Here is a 26,576-nt window from a genome sequence, read left to right on the forward strand (position 1 = left end):
GACACTGTGTCTAGATTGCAACCTATGAATATCAGATAGGGTCCAAGTATGACTTTTTGTAGTCCATGGAGAAGCCCAAGGACTGACACAACAAGTAAATAATCTCTTGCACGGACTAAGGATTATCTTCTACTTGTAGCAAGAAGCCAGTTGTCAAGGAACAGAAACACCTGGAATCTCTGCAGTTCAAGATGAGCTGCAATCACCACTATGCACTTGGTGAACACCCAAGGGGCTATGGTGAGACCAAAGGACAATGCTCAAAACTGAAGACAATTGGCTCCTAGACAGAAGCAAAGGTATCTTCTTGACTTCCTTGCAATTTTTATGTGGTAGTAGGCATCCTGAAGATCTTCTGAGGAAGTCTGGTCTCCAGCCCTGTGTACAGGGAGCATGAAGTGTTTCATGACTACCATCAAATTTGGTCTTCTTCTTATATGTGTTCTATTTGCTGAGGTACAAAATGGGCCTGAGGGTCTTGCTTTTCTATGGAACAAAAATTCTAAGTAGACCCCAAATTCTCTTAGGTCTTGTGGGAAATCTTGGATAACTCTTTTTTTTGTCAAACAGTTTGCCAATTTCTTAATCTGCTGCACTTGTTTGATGGGGTGGAATGCCTGGACAAGCTTTGTGACATGGCTTGAAACTGGAGAGAAAAAGAATTACATAGCCCATGGATATAATATCCCTCCACCCAGGAATCTTGAGAGATGGTCATCCAATTTTGCAGGTTTATAGTTCATAGTTTAGTACTAGGCTAACTGCCCTACTGGGCCATTTTAGGCCTAGCCAGTTACCCCAAGTGAGAATCAAACCCTGCACTTTGTGTCTGTAAGGTAAACACCTTAACCATTATGCCAACCTCCATCCCCTAGCTGCCTCCAGAGAGGAGCAGGCAGGCAAGATCTCAGGAACACTTTAGGGGCTTTCAGAGAAAGGACCTCTAAACCTTTGATTCTGCAGATCCACCTCTGCACCAGGTACAGCATCCATTACAATCCCCCCTCTGCCTTTGGTGGCTCTGTTTGAAGAGGAGTCAAAAGTGGACATCTGGATTTCTCTAAACCAGAAGAGTTTCCAACCCCACTGATTCCTGGAATAAGGTAGTTGTGGGTTAGATAAATGGACTCCTATGGCAAATGGAGTCTTACCCTATTGCTCTCTCTCTCTCTCTCTTAGGCAATGTATCCTTGACATTTAGACCAAAAATAGAAGATCCATCATGGGGATATTAAAGAAAGATGCCTTAAAGTTGTCTGCAAAGTTGCATAATCTCAGCCAAGTACAGTAGAAAATGGTGATGCCAGTGCCCACTGCTCTAGATGTGCTATCAGCTGTATTAGAAACTGGCCACATAAGTAAAGGATAACACGATTTCCAGCTGAGACCCCCTTGGCCTTCCCTGTACCTGTACTTTGAGGTCTCCTGAGGGAGTTTAGCACCTCATTAGCAGGTTCTCTCTAGAACCTAGTAATGCATGAAATATAATTCAACACCCAAAGATAAAAGGCCCCTGAGACACAGACATGTTTTTCAAAACAATCCACTACTCCAGATTCTATATTAAGCAGATAGACCATAGAACTCACTTCTGATAGTTACTTTATGTGGTTTGTGGCTGCTGTGATGACAACAGAATCAACAAGAGGCCATTTATTCCAATGTGAGTGGTCCTTAGGAGGAACAATGGCTTTATCCAGTTTGCGAAGAATCGGTTCAACTACATCAGGATCTCACCAAGCCCTCTGTAAAACCACATCAGTGATGTGATCTGCAGGATGGACTGCCCAGGAGGTAGATGGTCCAGCTCCAAAAGTTCTGAAGAACACCTCTTCAACCCTGGAAGGGGCATCTGTGGGCCAATTCCCCCAAAGTCTTAGTAATTCCATCAGTTCACTAAAGATGGTGTCTTCAGGGGAAAACTGGTAGACATCTCCCTTCACCAAGGTCAGTGTCTTCAGTGAGGGACTCCTGTGCAGGATCCAAGTGTATATTTTATACTTACATCTTCTGTGCTCCTTGGGTGGGGAAGGAGTCAAGGAGTCTGAAGTGACCTTAGTCCATATTTCGAACTAGGCTGTCAATGGGTACGAAGAGGAAAGAGAACAGCTATAAAAAGATCAGGGAGTCGGGGGAATTGAGTTCTCAGAGATACCCCCCTTCCATGAAGAATGACAGAATAATAACTTCTCAAATGCTTCAGAAGCATACTGAGGACAATAGTCTTTGGACTGATGTCAAATCTAATGCTGAAATATCTGAAGAGGGCAACCACAGCACTGATGATACCACTGGATCAGAGGCTTAGCTGTAGTCAAGGTGTTTAGAAGCACTACAAGGATGAGACAGACCCAAACCCAGCCCAAGTGACTGGAATAGACTCCTCAGCTCTGGGACTCACTTGGTTAAGAGGTTCTAAGAGTCAAATGGCTTAGTGAAGAGATCAACAAGTAAGACTTTAGGGCTTTTGACATTGATCAACAGTGGCACAGGAAAATAATTTTCTTGGGTGGCAAAAGCCAGAGTACCTTTTTGGCTGGGCTTGTATAGGCCCCAGGGTCGATAGCCTAGTACCTACCTATGAACCTATAGACAGAGACACATTGGATCCTGAGAAAGGACACAGAGAGGAGCAAAAGTAAGAGGGGTAGTTGGACCAAGCTTGTCAGCCCTCAGGATGATGGGAGATGGAATGACTCCCATATCTATGGCAGCCTTCAAAGAAGGCTCTCATCATCCTATGACAGCTGATATCTGTGAGGCTCTTAGAGCATTTCATGTACCTAAAATATACTTAATTTAGAGGTCTACAGCTCATGAACCTAGAAAGCTTTCTTTCAAAGGACTGAAAACCTGAAAATAAAAGTCTTTTCAGAGATCAATCTGAGATGACTATAGCATCAGATTCACTAGATAAGGGAACCTGGGCATGGAGGAGAGAAGACTCTGAAGTGGTCAGACAAAATCTGATGGAGCTGCAGGTGACTTAGCTATCTTTGAAGCTACAGCTGATAATGAGGGTGACTCTATGGCTCTTTTCTTCTCTTTGTCCCAAATTCTATAAAAATGCCCTTGTTTCTTTCTTTTGATTTATGGTCGTCTTTACCCATGTCCTCCAACTTCTCTTTATCTGTGTTGTAAGACTTAGCAGCCTGCTTCTCAGTGCCTCTTGGTAGCTGAGGAAGCAATGCTGTGGAAAACAGACTTGGCCACCTCCATTGCCAAACTGGGGAGTAGGTCTCTCAATATTAACTTATTCTTTCTGCATAAAAAGGCCCTATGACCAAATACAGTGCAAATATCACAGTCTGAATTGAGGTGTTCTGTGCCAAGACCATAAATGCATTGAGAGTAAAGGTCCTGGAGCAGAATTGTGTGTCCAAACTTAGGACACTTCTTAAATTCAGTAGTTTTTTTCCATCACTAATAAACAAATACATCAAATGGACAACATCCATACACATGGAAAATGCAAACTTGGCTAGGGCTTGAAAGGAGAGAGAAAGAGCAAAAGAGAGAACACCTGTATACATTTCGAAAAAGTTGACATAAAAAAGGAGGAAATAATCTGCAACCAGAAGGTAAATGCTTTAGAACAAGACAGAAGAAGAAAGAATAATAAGAAAATAACAAAATCTTGATAAGGTGTATTTCTAGGTGGATGACATCATCAGCCTTGCCAAAGGTGGGTATAGGAATTGTATGGAGTGTGAGCAGTCTAAAAGCATTATTCAGTCCTCAGGCAGACGGACATGGACACGAACACACACACACACACACACACACACACACACACACACACACACACACACACACACACACACACACACATTTTGCAAGTCTGGGATTAGAACACTGACCTAACTACTTTATTACACTACAGCATTGATGATTGGATGGGAAATAGGAAATTCACCTTGGGGATCACCTCTGTGGTTCTGCTTGACAGGGGCACAGGAAAATAATTTTATTGGGTGGCAAAAGCCAGGGTACCGTTTTGGTTTGGCTAGTATAGGCCCTAGGGCCGATAGCCTAGTACCTACCTATGAACCTATAAAAAAACTTCATTTATCTAATAACCCAAACCTTTGCTCGAGAGTAGCACTGAAGAATCATGTCTGAGCAGTTAAAGAGGGAAATCAGATCTAAGCAATATCCTAATTTCTAAGGTTTATGGGTGAGTTTGAGTGTGGGAGAAGCTCTAAAAGATTTTTGCTGGATTGGATGCTAAGGGAAAAAGTTTTAAAACATACTGTTATTTGTCTTTTTTCCTCTTCTTGCAAAGTGAGCATGTTATTTGTTGGGATATGCCTATCAAAGATGGGCCTCATCTGTGAACAAAATGCAGCATTGCTTATGAACCTGAATAATAACCGTTTTCTGCATTTCAGAATAAAGAGATTTGGTTATAGCTCAGTGAAGCCTGGGATAAGGATGCACGGCCGAGTAAGAGTTAATTTACTGAAGCAGGCTGTGTGTCCTGGAAAATTTGAGCTACCATTGTTGAACTGAACATTCTGTACTTCTTGAACATTCTGTACTAACTGTTGGTTTGAGGTGATTAGTGATAAACATGTTTATCCTATATGTTTTTCATAGCCAACTGTCAACGGTCAGAAATGTAACAAAAAGTTGTTTTGCCTGCAGTATAAAAGTTGATGTCAGTAAACAAGTTGACCAGAGGAGATCATCTTGGCCAACATGCTGTGTAATCTGGTTAGCTGCTAATAAAGAAGTTTTTCATCACCTGAGGCAGATGCGACTCGTTTGAATTTTTCTTCTGACATTTTGGTCCTTCGGACCGGAAACCTCTATGAAGATACAGATCAGACCGACAGAGAGACCGAAAAACCTGTGCAGGTGAGGGTTTCTCATCTTAAGATTCCCTCGACTGAAAGCCCTCCGACTGATTTGACGTTGAAAGGAGGCCGGCCGCTCCCTGATCCCTATCTGAGGGATGGTTTCTGAACCAAAAGGGGAAACGGAGTCTCATCTGGTTCAGGTAGGATGAAAAATAAATTTTCTTTTAATTTAATTTAACCTTTTCAACAAGGGTTTTATTTTTAGTTAAGGGTGGGTAGGATTATTTGTTAAGATTATTTTGTTAGGATCACCCGTTAAGATAGCCCCATTTTATAATAAGCCCTGTAAAATAACTTTGATACAGTCCTGAAATAAGAAATCTAGGGGAAACATGGGTTCGAGTTGCTGCAAGTGTGAGAGTGATGTCTGTTTAAATGTTGATGCTAAGTATATGAAAGGTTTAAACAAAAATAATGTTAAATTTTTGAAAAAGTGGAAGTTGAAATATGATTTTGATGGTACCCTGAATAAGAATGCCTGTGCAAAATTGGTTAGAGATTTGAAAAGAGATGCGGGAACTAGAATTAAAAAGCAAAGACAATTGGGATTTCCCCAAGCACAAAAATGGTTAGAAGAAGCAAATAAATGAGCTACAAAAGAAAAACAGTGCCAGGAAAAAGAAAAAATAAATCAAAAGGGATCACTGGTGCCAAGTGGAAAAGTAGCTTTATTTTTAGATAAGGAGGATGAGCATACAGTTTGTGTGGTACAAAGGCAGGCAACTGCCCCACCATATGGGGAAATTGCTGCTGCCGTACTGGTGGAACCTCCTCAATATCAGTCTGAAGATGTGGGATCTGTACAGCAGGGTGGGTTATTGGCTGCTCAAGGAAATGTTGTGACCCCTCCAATTTACCGCAAATTCCCGTAGTACCCAAGGCTGCTTTGCAACAGGTAGACCAACCTATGCAGTTAAGGTCAGGACCAGCAGGGCAAGGACGTTGGGCCATTAAACTTTCTGACCACTCAGAAGCTCTTCCCTTAATACAAGTTGCAAACCCACAAGCAGGGGATGTTGGACAAGAGCCAACTATTTTAGTTTATCGTCCTTGGGCTAGAGAGGATATAAAACGAGCTACAGATGGTATTCCTCATCCCAAGGTTAATTTTCAAAAGTTTTCTGAGGACATAGTTGGTATGCATTTAAGTTATCATCTAAATGGTTTGGAAGTAGAACAAGTAGTGCGACAAATCCTGGGTCCAGATTGGCACTTTGTGGTACTTGGATATGTGAGGCAGATGACGGCACTACATTAAAGCATAATGCTGGGGTGTTAGACACGCGAGTCACTGATCTGTTAAAGAGAATTTCTGATAAGTGGCGTCCAAGAGCAGATTGGACAGTAATAAATCAGTGCATCCAGAAAGATGATGAATCTGTAGATCACTATATTGTAAGATTGACAGAAGTGTTCAATAACCATTGTGGAATGATGATTCCGCAGGATCAGACCAATGATTGTCCGTATGAACTGCAATTGGAAAATGCTTTTCTTAAGGGTTGTAGGGCTCCAATAAGTACTTTTATAACTAAGCATATGGTAGATCATAGAACATGCAGACTGCAACCTTTGTCTGAATATGCACGGCATGCTGAGCGACATTTCAATTTAAAAAAGAAAAAGAAAGTACAAGTGTTAGCAGTAGGGGATGATGGTGGTATATTCTTGGTACAGGACCAAACAGGGCAAGGGCGCCGTGGTGGCGTAAAAAAAGTGGGGGACAAAATGGGACACGTTAAATAAACTGGGTGAACATTCAGAGGAATATGAGGGGAGGTTAAAATGTGGAGAATGTTTTAAGTGCGGTAGACGTGGGCACTTCGCTGCCGACTGTGAAGAGTGGCAACATCCCCCACAGCTTACGAACAAGGGCTCCGCATGACTATATGATAGTAAAGGAAGGCACCAAATTCATTATTGTGATTATTGTAGAGAAGAAGAAAGTGAGAATGATTGTGATGATAATGAGGCAGACACTCTCTGCGATGAATGTCAGAACACTCAGAAGGAAGGGTGGAATTGTGACTGTGAAGTCATAAACCTGGCAAATTTGGGTATTGCTATGCATCTAGATCAAAAATCCATGATAGAGTTTTTGGTTGAGGGACAGAAAGTGGAGTTTTTATGTGATTCAGGTGCATCGTGTACACTTTTGGGTCCAGCAGTTCTGCCCCCGAACTGCGAGATGGACGAGTTTGTCCTTGTGAAAGCGGCAAACGGGAAAATCTATAAGGAACCACTGTCTCATCCTCTATTGTTCACAGATCCACAAACAAACCAAACTGTTAGGTGTAGGGTAATTATATCGAAAGTTTGTCCAGTTAATTTGCTGGGAAGAGATTTGATGCATTTGTTTGGAATAGCGGCAATTCCCACACCTAAAGGCATTGAGGCGAAAAGGTTAGCGGATGGCTTGGTTGTACAGGGAGTACAAGACTTGTTTTACTGGTATAGCCAGGACTTGATTTCAAACGGGCCGGGGAGGGTTGATACAGATTTGATCAACCTAGCTTTAAGTAAATCTAGGAGCGGGTCACCGCAGGTTGCGGCGCACTTACATTGTACAATGTTCTACAGAAAGGTCCCTGGTCCGGATAAAGAATTTGAAAAAGAATTCTTTAAGCACAAACGTGCAAGGATAATTTTGAATGATATGTTTTGGGATACGCAATGTAATACAGTAGTGACCTGTACTTTGACTAAGAAAATGAGTTCTTTATATCGCTCAGGTTATAGCCCACATATTTCAATTACTAAAGCGGTGGGGACACATTGGGTAGATTTGGCGAAAAAGGTAACGAATTGGGACACAATGTCCAAAAGTCAGTTGAAAGATCAACAAATCCAGGTACAAAGATTAAATTGGGTGACTTGGGCACAACCAAGTGTGCACCTCAGGGATGACAAAACAGAAATGGCATGACAAATCCTTCTAACTCAAGAGGAAGATAGTGCGTTAAGTGCCTTACCTGTAGATTTATGGTCAAAAGGTAAAGGAGATGTAGGACTGATGAAAACAGCAGGTGAAGTTTGTATGACTCCAAAGTCAGGTTTTAGACCTCGTAAGCACCAATACCCGCTAAGTAAACAAGCAGAGGAAGGAATTAAGCCAGTTATTGAGTAGCTAAAACAGGTAGGAATTCTTGTTGAATGCCCAGATTCGCCCTGCAATACTCCATTGTTTCCTGTAAAGAAACCGGATGGGTCATGGAGGTTGGTTCAGGATTTACAAGCAGTTAATTCGGCTGTGATCCCAAGAGCACCGGTGGTCCCTGACCCCTATACATTACTTAATGATTTACTACCTCAGCACAGATATTTTTCGTCATAGATATAAGCAATGCCTTTTTCTCCATACCACTACATAAGGAGAGTAGATTTTGGTTTGCATTCACTTATCAAGGTAAAAGATACACCTACACCAGATTGCCACAGGGTTATTGTGAGAGTCCGACAATATTCGCACAAGAAATGGCTGCGAATTTAGCTCAGTTTGTTCCCCCAGAGGGAAGCCAGGTTCTGTTGTATGTAGATGATATTTTGTTGGCCTCACCCACACAGGAAGGTTGTAAAAGGGATACCCTTGCCCTTCTTAGTTTTTTAGCTGAGCAAGGACATAAGGTAAATAAAGAAAAGTTACAATTGTGGAAAGCACAAGTAAAGTACTTGGGTTATTTAATTTCGCAGGCAGGTAGACAATTGGAGAACAAAAGAAAACAAGCAATTCCTGAGGCACCTATGCCTACGACTAAGCGGGAGATGATGTCCTTTTTAGGTGTGACTAATTTTTGTAGAAGTTGGATCCCTAACTATGCTGAGGAAGTAGGGCCATTGACCGCACTAATCTATGACACTCCCATGGCAGGTAAAAATGATATACAGTGGACAAATACGGCAATACAGGCATTTAATAGAATTAAGCAATTGATAGCAGGATCCTCTGTTTTGGGTTTTCCGAACTATTCTAAGCCGTTTATACAAATGGTTGATTGTAAGGGAGGATATATGACTTTGGTTCTGGTACAAGTACATGGGGATAAACTGAGACCGATGGCTTTCTACTCCTCCAGATTAGATCCTGTTGCATGGCAGCCACCATGGCAGTACAAGCCTCAGCATCATTAGTTTTGTTTCACCCATTGCAATTGCAAGTTCCACATTCAGTAGCTACTATACTTTTGCAAGATAAGATAACCTTTTTATCTCCTAGTCGACATTTGTCATGTATGACAGTGCTGCTGACACAGCCTCATATGACCATAGAAAGATGTACTACTCTTAATCCGGCGACACTTTTGCCGACTCCAGAAGAAGGTACTCCACACGTTTGTTTAGAGAGCATTCATGACAAAGTGCTTTCCCGGACAGATTTAACGGATATTCCATTGATAGATTCTGATCTTATTTTGTTTGTAGATGGATCAGCAAAAAAGGACACTGTAGGAAAAACACTAGCAGGGTATGCTGTCACCACAGAAACTGAAGTTTTGGAGACAAAAAGATTGTCAAACATTTATTCTGCACAAACAGCTGAGTTGGTGGCTTTGACTCGAGCTTGTACCTTAGGGGAAGGTAAAAAAGTGACAATTTATACAGATAGTCAATATGCTTTCTCCACTGTACATGTTTTCGCTCAACAATGGAAGAATAGGGGAATGGTTACTGCGACAGGCAAACCAATAAATCACAGAGATTTAATTTTACAGTTGTTAGATGCAGTGCAACTACCACTTCAGATAGTGATATGTAAATGTTCTGCACATACCAACAGAAAAGATCCTGTCTCCAGGGGAAATGCACTTGCTGATATGGCTGCAAAAAAGGCAGCTCAAGAAAATGATTTGCTTTTACATGATAATGATTTAGAGCCTGGACACGTCTTAGACTTAGAAACACTAAAAGTAATGCAAATATTGACAACACAGAAGGAAAAATGTTGTTGGGTAAAATATGGTATCACTCAACAGGATGGGTTGTATAGGGCATCAGATGGCAAAATGGTATTACCCTCAAACCTTTTTAGGTATGCGGCATTGGTTAGCCATGGACCTGCCCATGTAGGAGTACAGACGATGATTCAAATAGTGTCTAAGGTGTTTTGGTGTAAAGGGTTTTCAACTTATGCAAAGCAATTCTGTTTATCTTGTTTATTATGTGCAAAGTATCATGCTCAGGGGGGAGTTAAAAAGTCTCAGCAGGTATTCCCCACCCCTCCATACCCATTCTACACAGTCTGTATGGACTTTATTGAATTGACACCCTCAGAGGGAAAAAGGTTCTGTTTAGTCATTATTGATGCTTTTTCTAAATGGGTAGAAGCCTTTCCAGTAAAGCACCAGAATGCGCAAACAGTAGCAAAGCTTTTGACTACAGAAATAATTCCCCGATTTGGTTTACCAAGACGCATTTACAGTGATAATGGGTCTCATTTTGTTAACCAGATTGTTCAGAAATTGGGTCAAGTGTTTCAAATTGATCTTAAATATCGTTGTGTTTACCATCCCCAATCAGCTGGACTGGTGGAAAGACACAACGGTGTCTTGAAGAGTAAGCTCCGCAAACTGATGGCAGAAACACATAGATCATGGACTGCGTGCCGTCCTTTGGCACTCCTGTATATGCGAATCTCACCTTCCTACAAAGGACTTACACCATTTGAACTTTTGTTTGGGAGACCATATTACGTCCCGCAGTGGCAAGGATTGTTGCCAGCGGAACGTGAGAGGGGTGAAGATCTAGCGGATTATATGAAGAAGCTGCTAAATGTTAAATCTCTTGTAACCAATGACTCCTTTGCAGATTCCAGAAATGAAACCTTGTTAAGCGTGGCACCCGGGGACTGGGTGTGGATCCGAATTGTGAAGAGAAAGAATTGGTCATCCCCCAGGTGGGAAGGCCCATACCAAGTACTAATCTCGACACCTACGGCTGTAAAGATCGCTGAGAGGACTTTGCGGATTCATATCACCCACTGTAAAAAACTCAAGGCTCTTCCTTCTACCATTGATGTTGGTCAAACTCCACCGGACCTCTGAGCGCAAAGTCTGGCTACAAAGGGGGATTAGCCCGATAGGGGTTAGTTTGTCTCAAACCCAGTGAAGAAACCAACGGCGCGAGGTAGTCCTTAGGGAGGATGGCCATGTTCAACTGGTACTTGAACTATCACATGATGATGACTTTGGTGGCGAAAGTAAATATGTCCATACGAGAAGGAACAGTTGCAAGAGAAAAAGGAATGGTGGTGCTGCAAGCGCAAACAGGTGTTACTACTGTGTTTAAGGTGAAACTTTGTGAAGGAATTTTGGACTGTTCTAAATGGAACAATAATAATTTCTTGACTTGTGCAAAATACTTGTGCAATAGAGAGTGTACGTCCTGGTCAAATGTTTGGTGGTCAACAGATGTGAATGTATGGGAAACAAGTGGTGCAGTGATACCAGAGAAAGATAAAAGCAGGCAACAAAGAATAAAAATTGCGCATTTCCAAGGTACCGAAGTAGTTACTATAACCATTGTGTCACCACAAGAAAGTGATTCAGGAGTTTATGGAATCGGAGTGTCTCTTCCAACTAGAACTGATCCTTTGGGGACCCTCCAACTTAAAGTACAAAGCCTTAAGAATGTGACAAGTATAGCAGATTTTGCCTTCACAGAAGAAGAACAATTGTTACTCGAGACGGGATTCGTACACCATAATGAATGGTTATCTTGGGTTAGATATAGTACCCGAGAAGCACATCGTGAGAACTGTATTTCTTGTGCTGAAGGTAAACAGCAACTAGCGACAGTCCCATTGATGCGAGATGAAGGTAACCTAACGTGTCTGTTAAAATTATTCTTCAACAAAACTGATGATAAATGCAAAAATGAAACTCAGCGTTTTCCAGTCATAAGCAAAGTTGAGAAACCGCCTGCAGCGATTTCCTATCCATGTTCGTATATGTGCATTTCCAGAGATGGCACAGGGAAGAATTATGGCAATATGGGACAGAACTATTGCAATGTTACGGTGAATGACAATGAGAATCCATTTCTGGAGAACCAAACTCATAGTTTAGCAGACGTATGGTGGTTATGTGGAGACAACAAACTCAGATCAAGGCTTACGATTCCCTGGAAGGGAACTTGTGCACTTGTAAAGTTAATTCTGCCATTCTACATTTTCCCAGTTCCAGAAAGCAATTTCGTAAGAGAACCTGAAATAAAGCCGAAGCGGTTGAGTTGGAGAAAAAGAGAGGCACCGAAGCAGTCCTTCGATAACAGTGTCTACATCAATAGCATTGGCGTACCAAGAGGCGTACCTGATGAATACAAAGCAATAAACCAAATAGCAGCTGGTTTTACATCCATCTTTGTCTGGATTCAACCTAATAAGAATGTGGACTGGATCAACTACATTTACTATAACCAGCAGCGTTTTGTGAACTATACCAAAGATGCATTGAAAGGAATTGCTGAACAACTGGAGGCCACTTCAGGTGGCATGGCAGAATCGAATTGCGTTGGATATGCTCCTGGCCAAAGAAGGAAAGTTTGCAAGATGTTTGGGACTTTCTGTTGTACATATATTCCAAACAACACTGCGCCTGATGGAAGTATCACTCGGGCTTTGAAAGGTTTGGAGATGTTATCCGAAGAATTGGCAGAGAACTCTGGGGTAAATAATCCCTTTACAGACTTTCTACAAGCGTGGTTTGGAAAATGGAGTCATCTCATCAGCAGTTTCCTGGTGTCCGTTGGAGTCGCTGTGGCTATCGTGGTGGTATGTGGTTGTTGTTGTATACCCTGTATCAGAGGTCTTCTACAAAGACTGGTTGATACTGCTGTTATGAAGACAATGTACCAGCAATTGCAACAGACTGGTGAAAGTGAATACATTGAAATATGACTTTTTGCAAATGTTTTTGAAGTTTAAAAATTTGTCTTGCCAATGAAGTAATGTATGCAAAGAAAAACTTAGTTTTTACCATATATTGCTGAAATAAAGACAAATAAAAGTGTTTTCAGGGGGGAAATGTTAAGAGAAAAAGTTTTTAAACATACTGTTATTTGTCTTTTTCCTCTTCTTGCAAAGTGAGCATGTTATTTGTTGGGATATGCCTATTAAATATGGGCCTCATCTGTGAACAAAATGCAGCATTGCTTATGAACCTGAATAATAACTGATCTGGAGTAGGGACTTCATTTGTCTGCAACCTGTGGGTCTTGGATCCGATATCGGATCCGAGCCGGCAACTATTTATACAGCTATGGATCCGAGCTCCTAGCTTCTCCCCTCACCCATAATCCCCTGCCAACCCCAAATGACCTCAGATCTAGTTTGCCGCTCTAGAGTGTGTCAGCTGGATTTTGAGCTCCTGGCGATTTTGAGATAAGTGTTACTATTTTATCTCTTTAGCCCTTTTTTTCTGTCTGTAATTAGTGTGTGTGTATTAGGCTTCCCTTTAGTCTTTTTTTTGAAAATGTTAGTGTTACCCTCCACTCGCTGGTCATTAGTGTGTGAGTGTGTGTGTTTGCGTTTGGGGCCTTGTGTGTTTGAGTAGTGTTTCTTAGTTTTGGGACATGTCTGAGGCCCCAAAGCCTATTTTTTCTAAATGCACAGAGTGTGGCCATAAGCTCTCCCCAGCGGATGGCCACACTCGGTGTGTTCGGTGCCTTGGGGTTGAACACCTGTCCTCAGGATGTACGATTTGTGCAGAGCTAAACCCCAGGGCACTGAAAGAGTGGAGGTCGAAGCTGGTCCTGGCAGGACTTTTGCCCTCGGAGTCAGCTTCGGCCTCCGCTACTTCCGTGGCACCTCCCCAGCCTGTGGTGGTGGCCACTCCTGCCCCCCTTCCTCCGGCCGGGATTCAAACTCCCACTAAAGTGCCGGAGGACAGGGAGGCCAGGAGGGAGAAACGGAGAGAGAATCACCACAAGCGGCGGACCGAGGCCTCCGCTTTGGCCCCCCCAGCTAAGCGGGCTTCTCCCTCCACGGCTTCCAGGTCTCCTCCTCCTCGGCTCTGATCACCTTGCTTCTCCCTGGGACCGGAGGAGGAGGAGACCCGATCTCCATCGAGGTCATTGAGGCGGCACTCCCGGCCTGCCTCGGTGGCTTCGTCGAGATCCACTTACAGCCTGTTTGATGCAGACTTGGACCGGATGATGAGAAGGTTCATCCAGGCCCAGCTGCAGATGGGAGTGCTCCTGCCTACCCCCCTTTGGGGGGGAGCTTGACACCCTTTTTTGCTCCGATACTGCCTTCTCTGACCCGCTTTCCGTGTTTGGAGCGCTTGGAGCCGGGCAGCGTTGGAACCGGGAGTGGGTCGGCACCGACAGTACTGGGTACTTCGGATCCGACCCTACCCTCGAGTTTGTCAGTTCCATCGTCGGATCCGACCTCTCGGAGCCGTGGCCCGAGCTTCGGATCTGAGGGATTCAGTGTGCCTTCGGCTCTGTCCAGGTCGGAGCACACTGGTCCCTCGGATCCGACGGTCTCAGCGCCGGTTTCGATCCCTTCATCGGATCCGAGTGGGAGTCGGCTTTCGGAGCCCAGGGAGAGCGGCTCCCCCTCGGTCTTCGATGTAGTGGAGAGGGCTCTGTCGAGAGCATCCAGACCTCCGGCCTTTGTCTCGGCTCCACCCTGCACTCCCTCTCTGCTGGGTCAGGCTTCCATCACCCGGCCACAGGGACAGCCTGCTTCGATGTCTCAGGTTGTTCCTTTGGAACAGGACATTGCTGGTGAGACCTCCTCGGACAGCCCCCCTGAGGAAGTGCCTCGCAAGCATAAGTGCAAGAGGGGGCACGTGGACTCCCCCGAGTCCTTAACAGAGGACACGGACTTGGATGAAGGGGAAGGCTTCCTAAGGTCACCCCCTGAGGATGTCTCCTTTGGAGACATCATGGAAATGCTCAGGCTTAGAGGGGGGTGGTCTGCCCCCAAGGCTTCCTCTGACGAGTCTGTGTTCCTGGTGGCATTCGAAGCAGGCCCGTCTACCTCTTGGGTGTCCCCTCCGGCCGACTCCCTGGTGGACCTTGTGACCACCAGGGCGTGGAAGGAGCCGGACACTGTGGAGCCTATTCCCAAGCTCCCGGATAGGATTTTGAGCCCCCCGCAGACCGGCCCCACTGGAGCAAGGGTCCCCCTGTAGATGCTATGCTGATGGCGGCAGCCACTAAAAGGGAACTAGCTCAGGAGAGCCCCTCGGTCCATCCTCCGAGCAAGGAGTCTTGCTTGATGGATCGCCTTGGGAAGGGGTATTCAGTTCAGCGACCTTCTCAGTAAGGTCTCTGAACTACATGGCACATGTCATCAGGATGCAGCGGGATCTTATTAAAGAATACACTGCTTCCCCCCCCGGAGTCCATGTCGGCGGAGGACAAACAATTGTACTCCACTCGTATGGCCACTCTGAGATCTGTTTCTAATACCTCCATGCGGCTGTTGTCTCACGCAACTGAGGGAGCTGCTAGAGCTAGCGGAGCAGGCCTAGTTATGAGACGCCAGGCCTGGCTCCGACATTGTGACTTCGCGGAGCCCTTCAAGGCGTCCTTTGCGAATGCCCCCTTTGATGGTTCTGCTTTGTTTGGCAAGACCGTTCGCAAGACACTTGTCCAGAGCGAGAAGGACGGGAAGACGTTGTCTGCCGTCGGAGTCCGCTTCTCTGCTCCCCAGAGGTCCTTTTCCAAGAACCAAAAGGGACAGAAGAAGATGTGGTTCCGGAAATCGCAACATTCCCAACCTGCTCCGGACAACCAGTCCTTCCGTGGCAGAGGAGGACAGGGAGGATGCCGCCCTAGAGGCAGAAGGGCACCGAGAAATTTTGGGTCCAGAGAATCCTTCTCTGATCGGCCCATGCAACAGCCCTGAAGGGTTGCCCGACTGCTCCACTCTGGAGGCAGTCGGGGGCGCTTCTAGAGGCATCTTGCGGCATGGGAGTCCATCACGTCAGACCGCTGGGTGCTTCGGATTATATCCAGAGGTTACAAAATCCCTATGCTACATGTTCCCAGACGCAAGAACCTCCCCGATGTACCACCTGATCAGAGGGAGGCTGCAGCCGCAGAAATCCAGCAGCTGCTAGAAAAAAGGGCCATCCAACCCGTCCCCCCAGACCAGCTCGGATTAGGGTTTTACTCCAAGTTCTTTCTGCTGCCAAAAAAGACGGGGGACCTGAGACCAACTCTAGACCTTTCCTTCTTGAACCTGTCGGTAACCAAGGAGAAATTCCGAATGGTCACTCTTCAATCCATTCTCCCCCTGTTGCGGGAGAATGACTGGATGTGCTCAATAGACCTCAAGGATGCGTACTACCACATCTTAATGGACAGACGATCCAGGAGGTTTCTCCGCTTCCGGCTGGGAGCCAGCCACTATCAGTTCAGGGTCCTTCCGTTTGGCCTCACCACAGCCCCCAGGGTGTTCACCAAAGTTTTAGCAGTGATAGCGGCCCACCTGAGACTTCAGGGAATGCAGGTCTTCCCATACCTGGACGACTGGCTCCTGACCGCCCCAACAAGGCATCTACTCTGCTCAGCCAGAGATTTTTTTCTTCGCCTAGCCCCCCAGTTAGGCATCACGATCAATTTGGACAAATCTTCCCTTGCTCCGACACAAGTGATAGACTTCATAGGGGCCAGATTAGATATGAGAAGTCTGCGAGCCTACCTCACTTCGGAACAACTATATAATCTGAGTTTACATGTGCGGGCCATCCTCCAATCAGAAGCTCCACCTGCGGAATTGGTCCTGAGGGCACTGGGCTCTATGGCAGCGGCAATTACACTCCTTCCATGCGCTCGCCTAAACATGAGGGTACTACAGTGGACGTACAATGGTCCTTTCAGCTTCTTCCTCTCAATAACCCTGTCTCTATCAGCAAGGCTTGCAGGAGGGCCCTGTTATGGCGGCTTCATTCCCCAGACCTCCATACAGGTCGCCCCTTCTGCGCTCCACCTCCTCTCGTCAAGGTGACCACAGACGCTTCTTGCCTTGGGTGAGGGGGGCATTGCTCAGGCAGAACAGTCCAAGGCACATGGAACGACACAGAGACCTCCCTGCATATCAAAGTTCTGGAAATGAGGGCAGTGCTGTTGGCGTTGCAAGCACTTCACAACCTTCTTCCCATAGGAATTATTGCGATACAGACGGACAACATGTCACTTGTCTGGTACATCAACAAACAGGGGGGAACCAGGTCTTATCCTCTCTGCCGAGAGGCCATGAGAGTGTGGGAATGAGCGATCTCCACCAACCGCTTTCTGATCGCAACGCACATTCCGGGATGGTCCAACATTCTGGCGGACAAACTCAGCCGCACTATTCTTTCCCCTTACGAGTGGTCTCTCAACTCCCGAGTAGCAAAGCGGATTTTTGCAAAATAGGGGCAACCCTGCTGCGATCTTTTTGCCTCTCCCTCAAATACGAAATGCGACAGCTTCTTCGCCCTGATTCCCCCACCAGGGGAAGCCCTGAGAGACGCTCAAGTGCATGCTTGGCCACCCGATCTACTTTATGCCTATCCTCCTCTACCCCTGATGCTAAAGATGTTACAGAAAGCCTCTTGGTTGGGGAGCAAAATGATCCTCATTGCCCCATTCTGGCCTCGACAAACTTGGTTTCCTTACCTGTGGTCTCACTTGGTGAATCCCCCCTGGATTCTGGATCCCAGCCCGGATCTGATCTCCCACCCATCAGGCTTACCGACCCCGAATCTGGACAACCTGAAGCTGACAGCTTGGCTGCTCCAGTTCCACTCTTAATTAGGACTCCCGGTATCTCTTCACCAGTCAAAGCCATCTTGGTGGCAGCGCATAAACCTTCCACCCGGAAGATTTACCGCAGTAAATGGAAGCGCTTCTCCGTCTGGGCGGAACATCATAATCTGGACCCCTTCAATGCTCCGCTAACGTCCGTTTTGGACTTCCTTACCGGGCTTTTTCAGCAAGGGGCTAGCTGTTCGACAGTCAAGGTACAATTGGCAGCCATCTCCCATTACCATGTAGGACACGAGACAGGTCCTTTGATGTCAGCTAAACTATGTAAAACTTTCCTCAAGGGTACTTTTCTGCTCAGGCCCCCTATCAAAGAAGCCATACCCCCTTGGGACCTATCGCTAGTTCTTCAGGCCTTGACTGCTTCTCCCTTTGAACCAGCTGCCTCGGCTGATCTTAAATACCTGTCTTGGAAAACAGCATTCCTGGTAGCCATCACTTCTGCGAAAGAGTTTCTGAACTTCAAGCTCTTTCCGTAAAACCCCCTTACTTGGTTTTTCATCAGGATAGAGTGTACCTCAGGACCAATCCATCCTTTCTACCTAAGGTGGCCTCAGAAACCAATATCAATCAGTCCATTAATCTTCCTGTTTTCTTCCCTAATTATCAAAATAAAGGAGAATACAAGCTGCATTCATTAGATGTGCACAGGCAGCTGCGTTTCTATATTCATAGGACTGCTGGTCACAGACAATCTAATCAGCTGTTCATTTCCTTTGCCAAATTCAATTTAGGTTTCGAAGGTCACCTTATCACACTGGATTTCCCAATGTATCCTTCTAGCTTATGAGGCTTCTGGGAGGCCCGCACCTCAAAGGGTTCATGCACATTCCACTCGCGCCATATCTACTTCTACTGCATTCAGATCTAGAGTCCCCTTGGATGATATTTGCTCGGCAGCCACTTGGGCCTCATCTCATACCTTTATTAACCACTACAAACTGGACATCATTTCCAGAGGGAGAGCATCCTTTGGCTCCGCAGTGCTCCGGAACATCCTTCCATGATGGCCGCCCAAGATTCAGGTAGCTGGGGACTCTGTCCCACAAGTTGCTGACAAATGAAGTCCCTACTCCAGATTAAGAAGTTATGTACTCACCATAACGTTCCATCTGAGTAGGTGGCTTCATTTGTCTGCAACCATCCCCCCCTCCTTCCCCCTGGCCTTCAGAAGAGTTAGATGGTGGTATTATTCCTGCCTTTTCCTGTTGGGATACCTTTTCAGGTATATATAGGAGGGAAAACTTGATCTGAGGTCATTTGGGGTTGGCAGGGGATTATGGGTGAGGGGAGGAGCTAGGAGCTCGGATCCATAGCTGTATAAATAGTTGCCAGCTCGGATCCAGTATCGGATCCAAGACTCACAGGTTGCAGACAAATGAAGCCACCTACTCAGATGGAACATTATGGTGAGTACATAACTTCTTATTTTCTGCATTTCAGAATAAAGAGATTTGGTTATAGCTCAGTGAAGCCTGGGATAAGGATGCACGGCCGAGTAAGAGTTAATTTACTGAAGCAGGCTGTGTGTCCTGGAAAATTTGAGCTACCATTGTTGAACTGAACATTCTGTACTTCTTGAACATTCTGTACTAACTGTTGGTTTGAGGTGATTTGTGATAAACATGTTTATCCTATATGTTTTTCATAGCCAACTGTCAATGGTCAGAAATGTAACAAAAAGTTGTTTTGCTTGCAGTATAAAAGTTGATGTCAGTAAACAAGTTGACCAGAGGAGATCATCTTGGCCAACATGCTGTGTAATCTGGTTAGCTGCTAATAAAGAAGTTTTTCATCACCTGAGGCAGATGCGACTCGTTTGAAATTTTCTTCTGACAGATGCACAGTGAAGCAGATAATCCATGAGTCGAGGGGGACAGAGGGACAATATAGGATTCTTTTGTTAAAAAACACATTGAATGAAAAGTATCTAAATTATGTCTGAGTTCCACTATGCAATGGTAATACCTTTGCTCTGTTTTGCTAACACTGTAATTGAAAAAAGGTCAGTGATCAGAGTCAAAATATGTTACTATGAGACATGTGTCCATTACCTTTGAGATGTATTGTTGGCAGATCATATGCTCCCCTGGTTTTACATATTTTGGATTCCTAGTGATGAAGATTCCTCTACCCTGACAGCCACTGTCTGGTTTGCAAATATAGGTCCAATTTTTTTTTACACGGCAAAAGGCCTGGAACTCACCATAGCTGAAAAAGGAGGAAATAAACAGGAAAAAGTAAGTGCAATTATTCATACAATAAAGTGCAACAATCTGAAATGTAGTCTTTGTTAATTACTGCAAGTATATATTTATGGACATTGATAGAACTTGCAATTTTTATCAGATTTTATTTATAACAGAAAATGTATATCACTCTGTGCAACTTTTCCTGTAACAAATAGTAAGCAAACCAAATGCAGCTCTTATTGACTTACAGGCTGAATCACAACAGTTTATCTATCTATAAATTTCCCTCTCTCTCTCTAACATACCTTACATATCCTTAATCTCCATTTTTCTCTCTCTTCCTTACTTCTATCCATTTCTTTCCCCTCGCTTTCTCTCTAAATATACCATAAATCTGCATTTCTCTCACTTCATATCGTAGTTCATGTTTGTATTATACTTACCTTTAATTATTCTATAAATTGACTAAAATATTTCTAACTAATAAATCATTGTCATGTAACTTACATCTAATCTTAACCAATGTATTCATACCATGTCTAATTTGGTATAATTATTTAAACTGTATTTGCTTTTTATATTATGTTTAAACATTGTACAATGAATGTTCTTAAAATATTTTTTAATACTTTGGAGCTTTTCTCCCTGGGCCTCCACTGCAAATGGGCTCCTATCCAGTTAGATTTTCCAGTAATCAAATATCAATCAATCAATCAATCAATCTATCTATCTATCTATCTATCTATCTATCTATCTGTGTGTGTGTGGGGGGGGCATGATCAGCTACATAAGCAGTTATAAAGTATACAGAAATAAAGTTATATTTCATTACTTTAGAAACTGAAATGTGTTCTTCTGAACAACTCTGTGGCATATCAAGGCAGTGACAAAGTGACTACATGTCCTAACATATGAAACAGAAAGCAGACCATATTTGAATCTTTAATGCTGTTTAGGCTCCCTGATTCTTTGGCTTAATAAAGAAAAAATGTATCAGCACACAGATCAATTCTTTTTGAAATGGACTGCTAATACCCAACAGCAAATCAATTTATCCAGTAGCAATGAAGAAAAATATTGTAGAAAAATATCCTTGAAGGAGCTAAATTAGTTCTCTGCTTGCGCCTTCCCAAAATAAATTAGTTAGATCTTTCCCACACATGTGCTGGCACACATATATACATATATACATACACACACACACACACACACACACACACACACACACACACACACACACACACACACACACACACACACACACGGACATCATGCATTACTTAATGGACAATGGCTGGAGGTGCCTAATCACCCAGTGTTAATGTTCTCAGTTTAGAACACGGATTTGTGCCATGTGACAATGCCCCATATCTGAAATTAAGGAAATTAAAACAGTTTCTTCCGTGAAGTTGCAAATGTATCTTCTCTCTCTTGCTACTCCTCCCTAAATTGTTGCTTCCAGGATCATTTATTTGCACAGTTGCATGAACTAGACTACTAAGTCCTTTCAACTACAATCTAGTTGCAAAAACAAAAAAAAATCACTGGAAAACAATTAATTCAAAGTATATACTAATGTTCAAACACTGTTTAGACTATTAAGAACCATTGGATGACAGACCCTCAGCAGTAGTCATACAAAGCTTGTAGCAGTAATTCAAAGCACATCTAAGTGACGCAAATAAAAGTAAGATTAAGAGACTGGTAAGGGCAGAAATATTTTGTTTTGAATGTCTTGGGTGACACCCTGTCCCCTGTTCAGTGGCTGTACTGAGCTTGCAATTTTAGGTATTTCTAAGAATGACTGGAAAGAATTAGAAAAGGACAGATTTTGGGTCTTGTACTAAAAAAGCTTTGCTGTCACAAAGAAGAAAATGTTGTGGTAACAGTACTTGCAAGATAATCAAAATGAATATTTTAAAAGTTTTACTAAGGATGTGCAGTTTGTTTGTGTCTTTCGGCTTTTTAGGGGTCGCTAATGATTGGCAGTAGAGTTTTACGTACTGGCTTGCCAGGCCTAACGCACAACCTTCAACGAAGGAACGCCCATTCACGCATGTCGCTACACAGAAGACGCCCTAACTGAGAATCGAACGGGCAACGTATAACTGTTTGCTAATTAACATACAGATGTGGGTATCCGTTAGAAGGGTGATTCTCTATAAGAAATGAAGCCAACCAACATTAAAGGTTGTATAACCATAGCAGACTCTTTTGAGAGACTTGCCATGGATTGTAATCCATTTTGGTTTGATTCTGAGATCACCGACACGGGTACAGTATATTCTAAAGTTGTTAAAAGAACGTCCTTGAACAAAGCTTTACATTTGGTCATTTAGGTACATTACAAGCTGCAACAGGCTTCTGCTACAGCAGACAGTTTAACTTGAATTGCTGCTGAACAGATCACTGTCTCTCACTAAAATCACTACACTGCCCAAATTCACCCAATTCATGTATACACTGCTACCAAGGTTACTTATCATCCTGTATCTCTCAAACGACTGACAATGAAATACCTGTTTAAGTGGTACATTCCCCACTGCAATCTTTGTTTATTAGGCTCACTCCTTACAAAAGTTTGCCCCAAACCAAAGTCATTATGAAAATGCCAAGTTTTCTGTTGTAAGTTAACACTTTGCTGTATTTCTCTCACACTTCTTTTTGACATGTCTTCCATGATTCTGTCTTCAGCTGGACCTGTAACTGTAGTTTCGATGTTACCTAATGTGTGTCTGCCTCTATGACTTCTTTTCTGCCTTATGCTTGCTTCAGAATTACAGAATTTTTAATTTAAGGTATATCAGGTATTTTGCTGCTTAGCTGCATACTCTTATCAGATTCAGACTTTATTTGTAATGGTTCCAGTGTTTTATTGTTACATCTTTTTATTGCATAACTCAAGTAACTTACAAGAAGACTGCAAGCACTTTTGCTTTTTTATTTAGTTTACTTTATTTTGGTTATCAGGGTAGAGCACTGATCACAGCATGGCCAACTGGAGTTTCAGCTTGGGTTACGTTTAAAATAGTAGCAACAAAAATACAGCAAAATACTACCAAAACTGGAACATAATAGTAATACAAACTGGTCACAAAAGAGAAATACTATGTACAAATTTTACATCATGTTGAGGTGCACATTTCAGAAGAAGAAAAGTGGAATCAGATGAGTAACAAGAAAAGAGAGAGAAGCAGGATTAGCCTTGGAAATTGCAGGGGGGACAGGTGTTTAGAGGACAAAGCAACAGATGAGTAATGGTAAAAATAGATGATGGTATTCATAGTCCCACAGTCTGTAAGTGTGCTAGGGCTATCTGCATAGATCACCACAGCAACTTTATGCAAATCAGCCACACAAAGAAATAGCACTGATTCTATAAAATTGCAGTTTTGTCAAAATTCCCACAACAGTTTGGGCTATCAAATGTCATAAAATGGATTTAAACTAGTGTGGTTATTTCTGATGGAAGCTGCATGAGTGTAAAGTCATAATTTTCTTCATGTATCGTCATTATTTGGAAGTGATAACAGTCCCACAGAGATCCAATGTATGTTTGGCAAGAATTTAAGGAGAGTGGTACATATCACAGCTACCAGCAGTAAACTTAAACAGTTATATGACTTTATTTCTTAAATGTACGAGTGTCTTATGTGGATACCCTAACCGGTCTATTATAAAGTTGGAATGAGGGAAGACAGGAAAGCTGGAAATGACAGCGAGAGAAGACAAGGGACACACAGGAGGGAGATATGAAGAAGGTTGTGCTGCAGGAGGTAGGAAAGGAAGAGCGCTATGCTTTTGGGGAGGGGATACACTCACTTTTTTCCAAAATTTTTATATAAGTTACTTAGGGAAGAGTTAAGGAAATGAGGAAACATAACAGACTGACAAGAACACTATGGTGGGGGAATTGGTGGGGGACACAAGACATTCACATGCAGTGGCGGCTGGTGACTTCAAATCACAGGGGGGCTGCAGGAGATGCTGAATGGGTGGGGTCAAAGGGAAGGGGTGTGGTCAACCATAAAGGGGAGGAGCTATGCACAAAACCACAAAAAACTAACTTTAATTAAATACGCTGCCTTGGGTGGCAAACCATCATTATGAAAGTCCAATCAAGACAAAAATAAGTGTAGAAGAATAAAAATATTTCAATGCATTGGCTGCATGAGAGCTTACTTAATATCTAGATGGAAACAAAAGGTTGTGAGGCATGAAAAAATAAATTACTTTTTAAATACATTACTGGAATGCCAGTCAAAATCAAGTATAAGAAAAACCAGAAGCACTCAACTCAAACCACTTCTCCTTGCACTGCAGTTCTAATTATAATATATTCAGCTTTATTAAAGTACCAAGCAACATGCTGAAAGTAGAAATCTATGTGATGCCCCCACTTGTAAAAATGTTTCTTATCCAAAAAGACCTGCTGCCTGACAACTTGTTTCATGGGGAAAACATGATAAAAGTAAAAATGAAAAGCAAACAAGAAACAAGCTCAAGATACATTGCTTAAAGGATTACTGTACAGGTTATGGACCACACATGATTGGCATTCTGTTTAGTTTACGGGTAAAGTCTGTAGAGATGACTGGAAGTCTCCAACAAGTGTAATGAGCTTTTTAAAATAATGGAATCCTGTCCTTTAATACCCAAGGCTTATACATTATCTAGTCAAGTATTCTCTGCATGGCAGCAACAGAAAGGCTTTCAATGTTGGCAATTCTTTAACAGTATGCTTATTAAAGCTTACTTGCATCTTACGATGTCAGACAAGCTTACCTTATGGTCATTAAAGCATTGCTACTAAAACACAGAGCAACAGGCACTTTGAGTAATAAGCATAAATCTGAGTAATAAGCATAAATCAACAGTACAAAAATATGACAGAAACCAGACCATTCTGCAAAATCAAGGACAGATGAAAAGCCACTGTAGTACTTATGCAGTGTGTCCTCCCCATCCAAGGTAGATACAACTACTCCTTGCCTTGCTTGGACACATCCAGAGTCACTACATGGGGGAGTGGGGTGCAACAAGCATGTCACAATTTGAAGTCTCTCTGGCTGACTGTGATGGCTCTGACACATTTGTCATACCTCTCAACCTCAAGAGTAAGAAATCTGGACAAAGCCATACACAGAAGTGGGACAAAGGCACAACAATAAGGACAATTTTTAAATATTGCTCTAATAAACTTAGAAAGATAATAGAATAGGTCTTGCATTAGTATGAATTTTCTGAAGGGTATAAAATCTGAAACTCAAATGTCTGTCATTTTCTAACTTCAGTCTTTAGTGATTTGTCACTAATTTGCCAAAAAACACAATTTTATGAAAAATGGACCAAAAATGTGATGCAAAAATATAAAATAGACACACAATACAGCTGCTACCTGTCAAAGAAGGGACACTTTAATATTAGTACTGCTACCTTGAGCAGCTGACAAAATAAAAGAATCTACATGCATTTCAAGTAATCTATAACTTTGATTATTACAGTTATTTCTTAATTGTAAACCCTCCATGTTTTCTTCCAAAATTGCTATTTTGCGGAGGGATTATTAGGGGGAAGAGCAACATTTTGAGCCATAAATTGGGGACAGTTGAGAGGTTGGCTATGCCTAATTCTATAAAGCAATTTATTTGCATGTACCTCTCAACCTGTTAATGCAGTAAATCTGAACAAGGCCAAATATATTGGGGGCACATATAAACAGTACTAAAAATTGCTCTTGTATAAATTGAGACAGTTGATAGAACGGCTCTTATTTTAACATGCATTTTTATGAAGGTTATGAAGTCTGAAACTTATTACTTAGTGACTTCTGGCAAATCATTTAGGAATTAAAACTACAAATTTTATGAACAACAAACCAAAAATAAGAAGCAAAAATCTATTCATTCTTTGAAAATCTGGACAGTTGGGAGGTATAGTTCAGCTGGGCCTGTAGAGTTTGCTGCCCACCCCCCCCCCCCTGACAAAATAATGGTTGAATGGAGCCTCTGCAGCCATTCCAATGAGCCATTACTTGGCTATTTCACTCCATTTACCATAAACACTAATGTGCATACTGCTTTACTTCAATGATGAGTTGGACTTCATTTGAAAGTTTTATTTTGTATTTTACAGCACAAACATTAAGTCATCTGTTAAACAAAGCAATGCAGTCTCACAATGAAAACTTAGCATTAAAACTTCTCTGCCCTTGAAACTCACATTCATTGAAACAGCATTGAAACCCACATTCAAAGAAAATACATTTTGCCAGTGGCAGATAAAGATTAATTTTGGGCTGTTTTCGAATCATAGGCCCCTTGCATATGAAACATACATGTGCTCTTTGATACACCTTCCTCATTGTACTAAAATTATATTCCTTGTACAATACAGTACACTTGTTAGAGGGTGTTTTAAATTTGTTTTGAACATTTTTCCAGTAAGCAATGAAACAAAACATATGCACCCATAATGGCAAAACTGCCCAGTTGAGAACATTTATCATAAAAGTCTACTCAGACTTCCACAGTCCACCATTATTAGTAAATATACACAATTCTACAGTCCACCATTATTAGTAAATATGCACAATTCCACAGTCCACCATTATTAGTAAATATGCACAATTCTACAGTCCACCATTATCAGTAAATATGCACAATTCTACAGTGCACCTTTATCAGTAAATATGCACAATTCTACAGTCCATATTCAGTGAATTCAGTTCTTGCCATAGCTGTCAACCTTAGCACAAAAACCTGGA

At 42.8% G+C, this 26,576-nt stretch overlaps 1 protein-coding gene across 1 annotated transcript in view; it reads right to left on the minus strand.

Annotated features, from left to right (window-relative positions):
* Positions 1–26,576, minus strand: part of LOC122807215 (tubulin polyglutamylase TTLL13-like) — a 2,572,017-nt gene that overhangs the window by 1,143,139 nt on the left and 1,402,302 nt on the right. The window contains exon 6 of the mRNA XM_044078283.1: positions 19,673–19,829. Within this exon, the coding sequence (XP_043934218.1) occupies positions 19,673–19,829 (157 nt within the window). The remainder of the gene's footprint in view (positions 1–19,672; positions 19,830–26,576) is intronic.

The sequence above is a fragment of the Protopterus annectens genome, chromosome 7.part0, assembly GCF_019279795.1.
Source record: "Protopterus annectens isolate FY-2018-M chromosome 7.part0, PAN1.0, whole genome shotgun sequence".
Taxonomy (NCBI): domain Eukaryota; kingdom Metazoa; phylum Chordata; order Ceratodontiformes; family Protopteridae; genus Protopterus; species Protopterus annectens.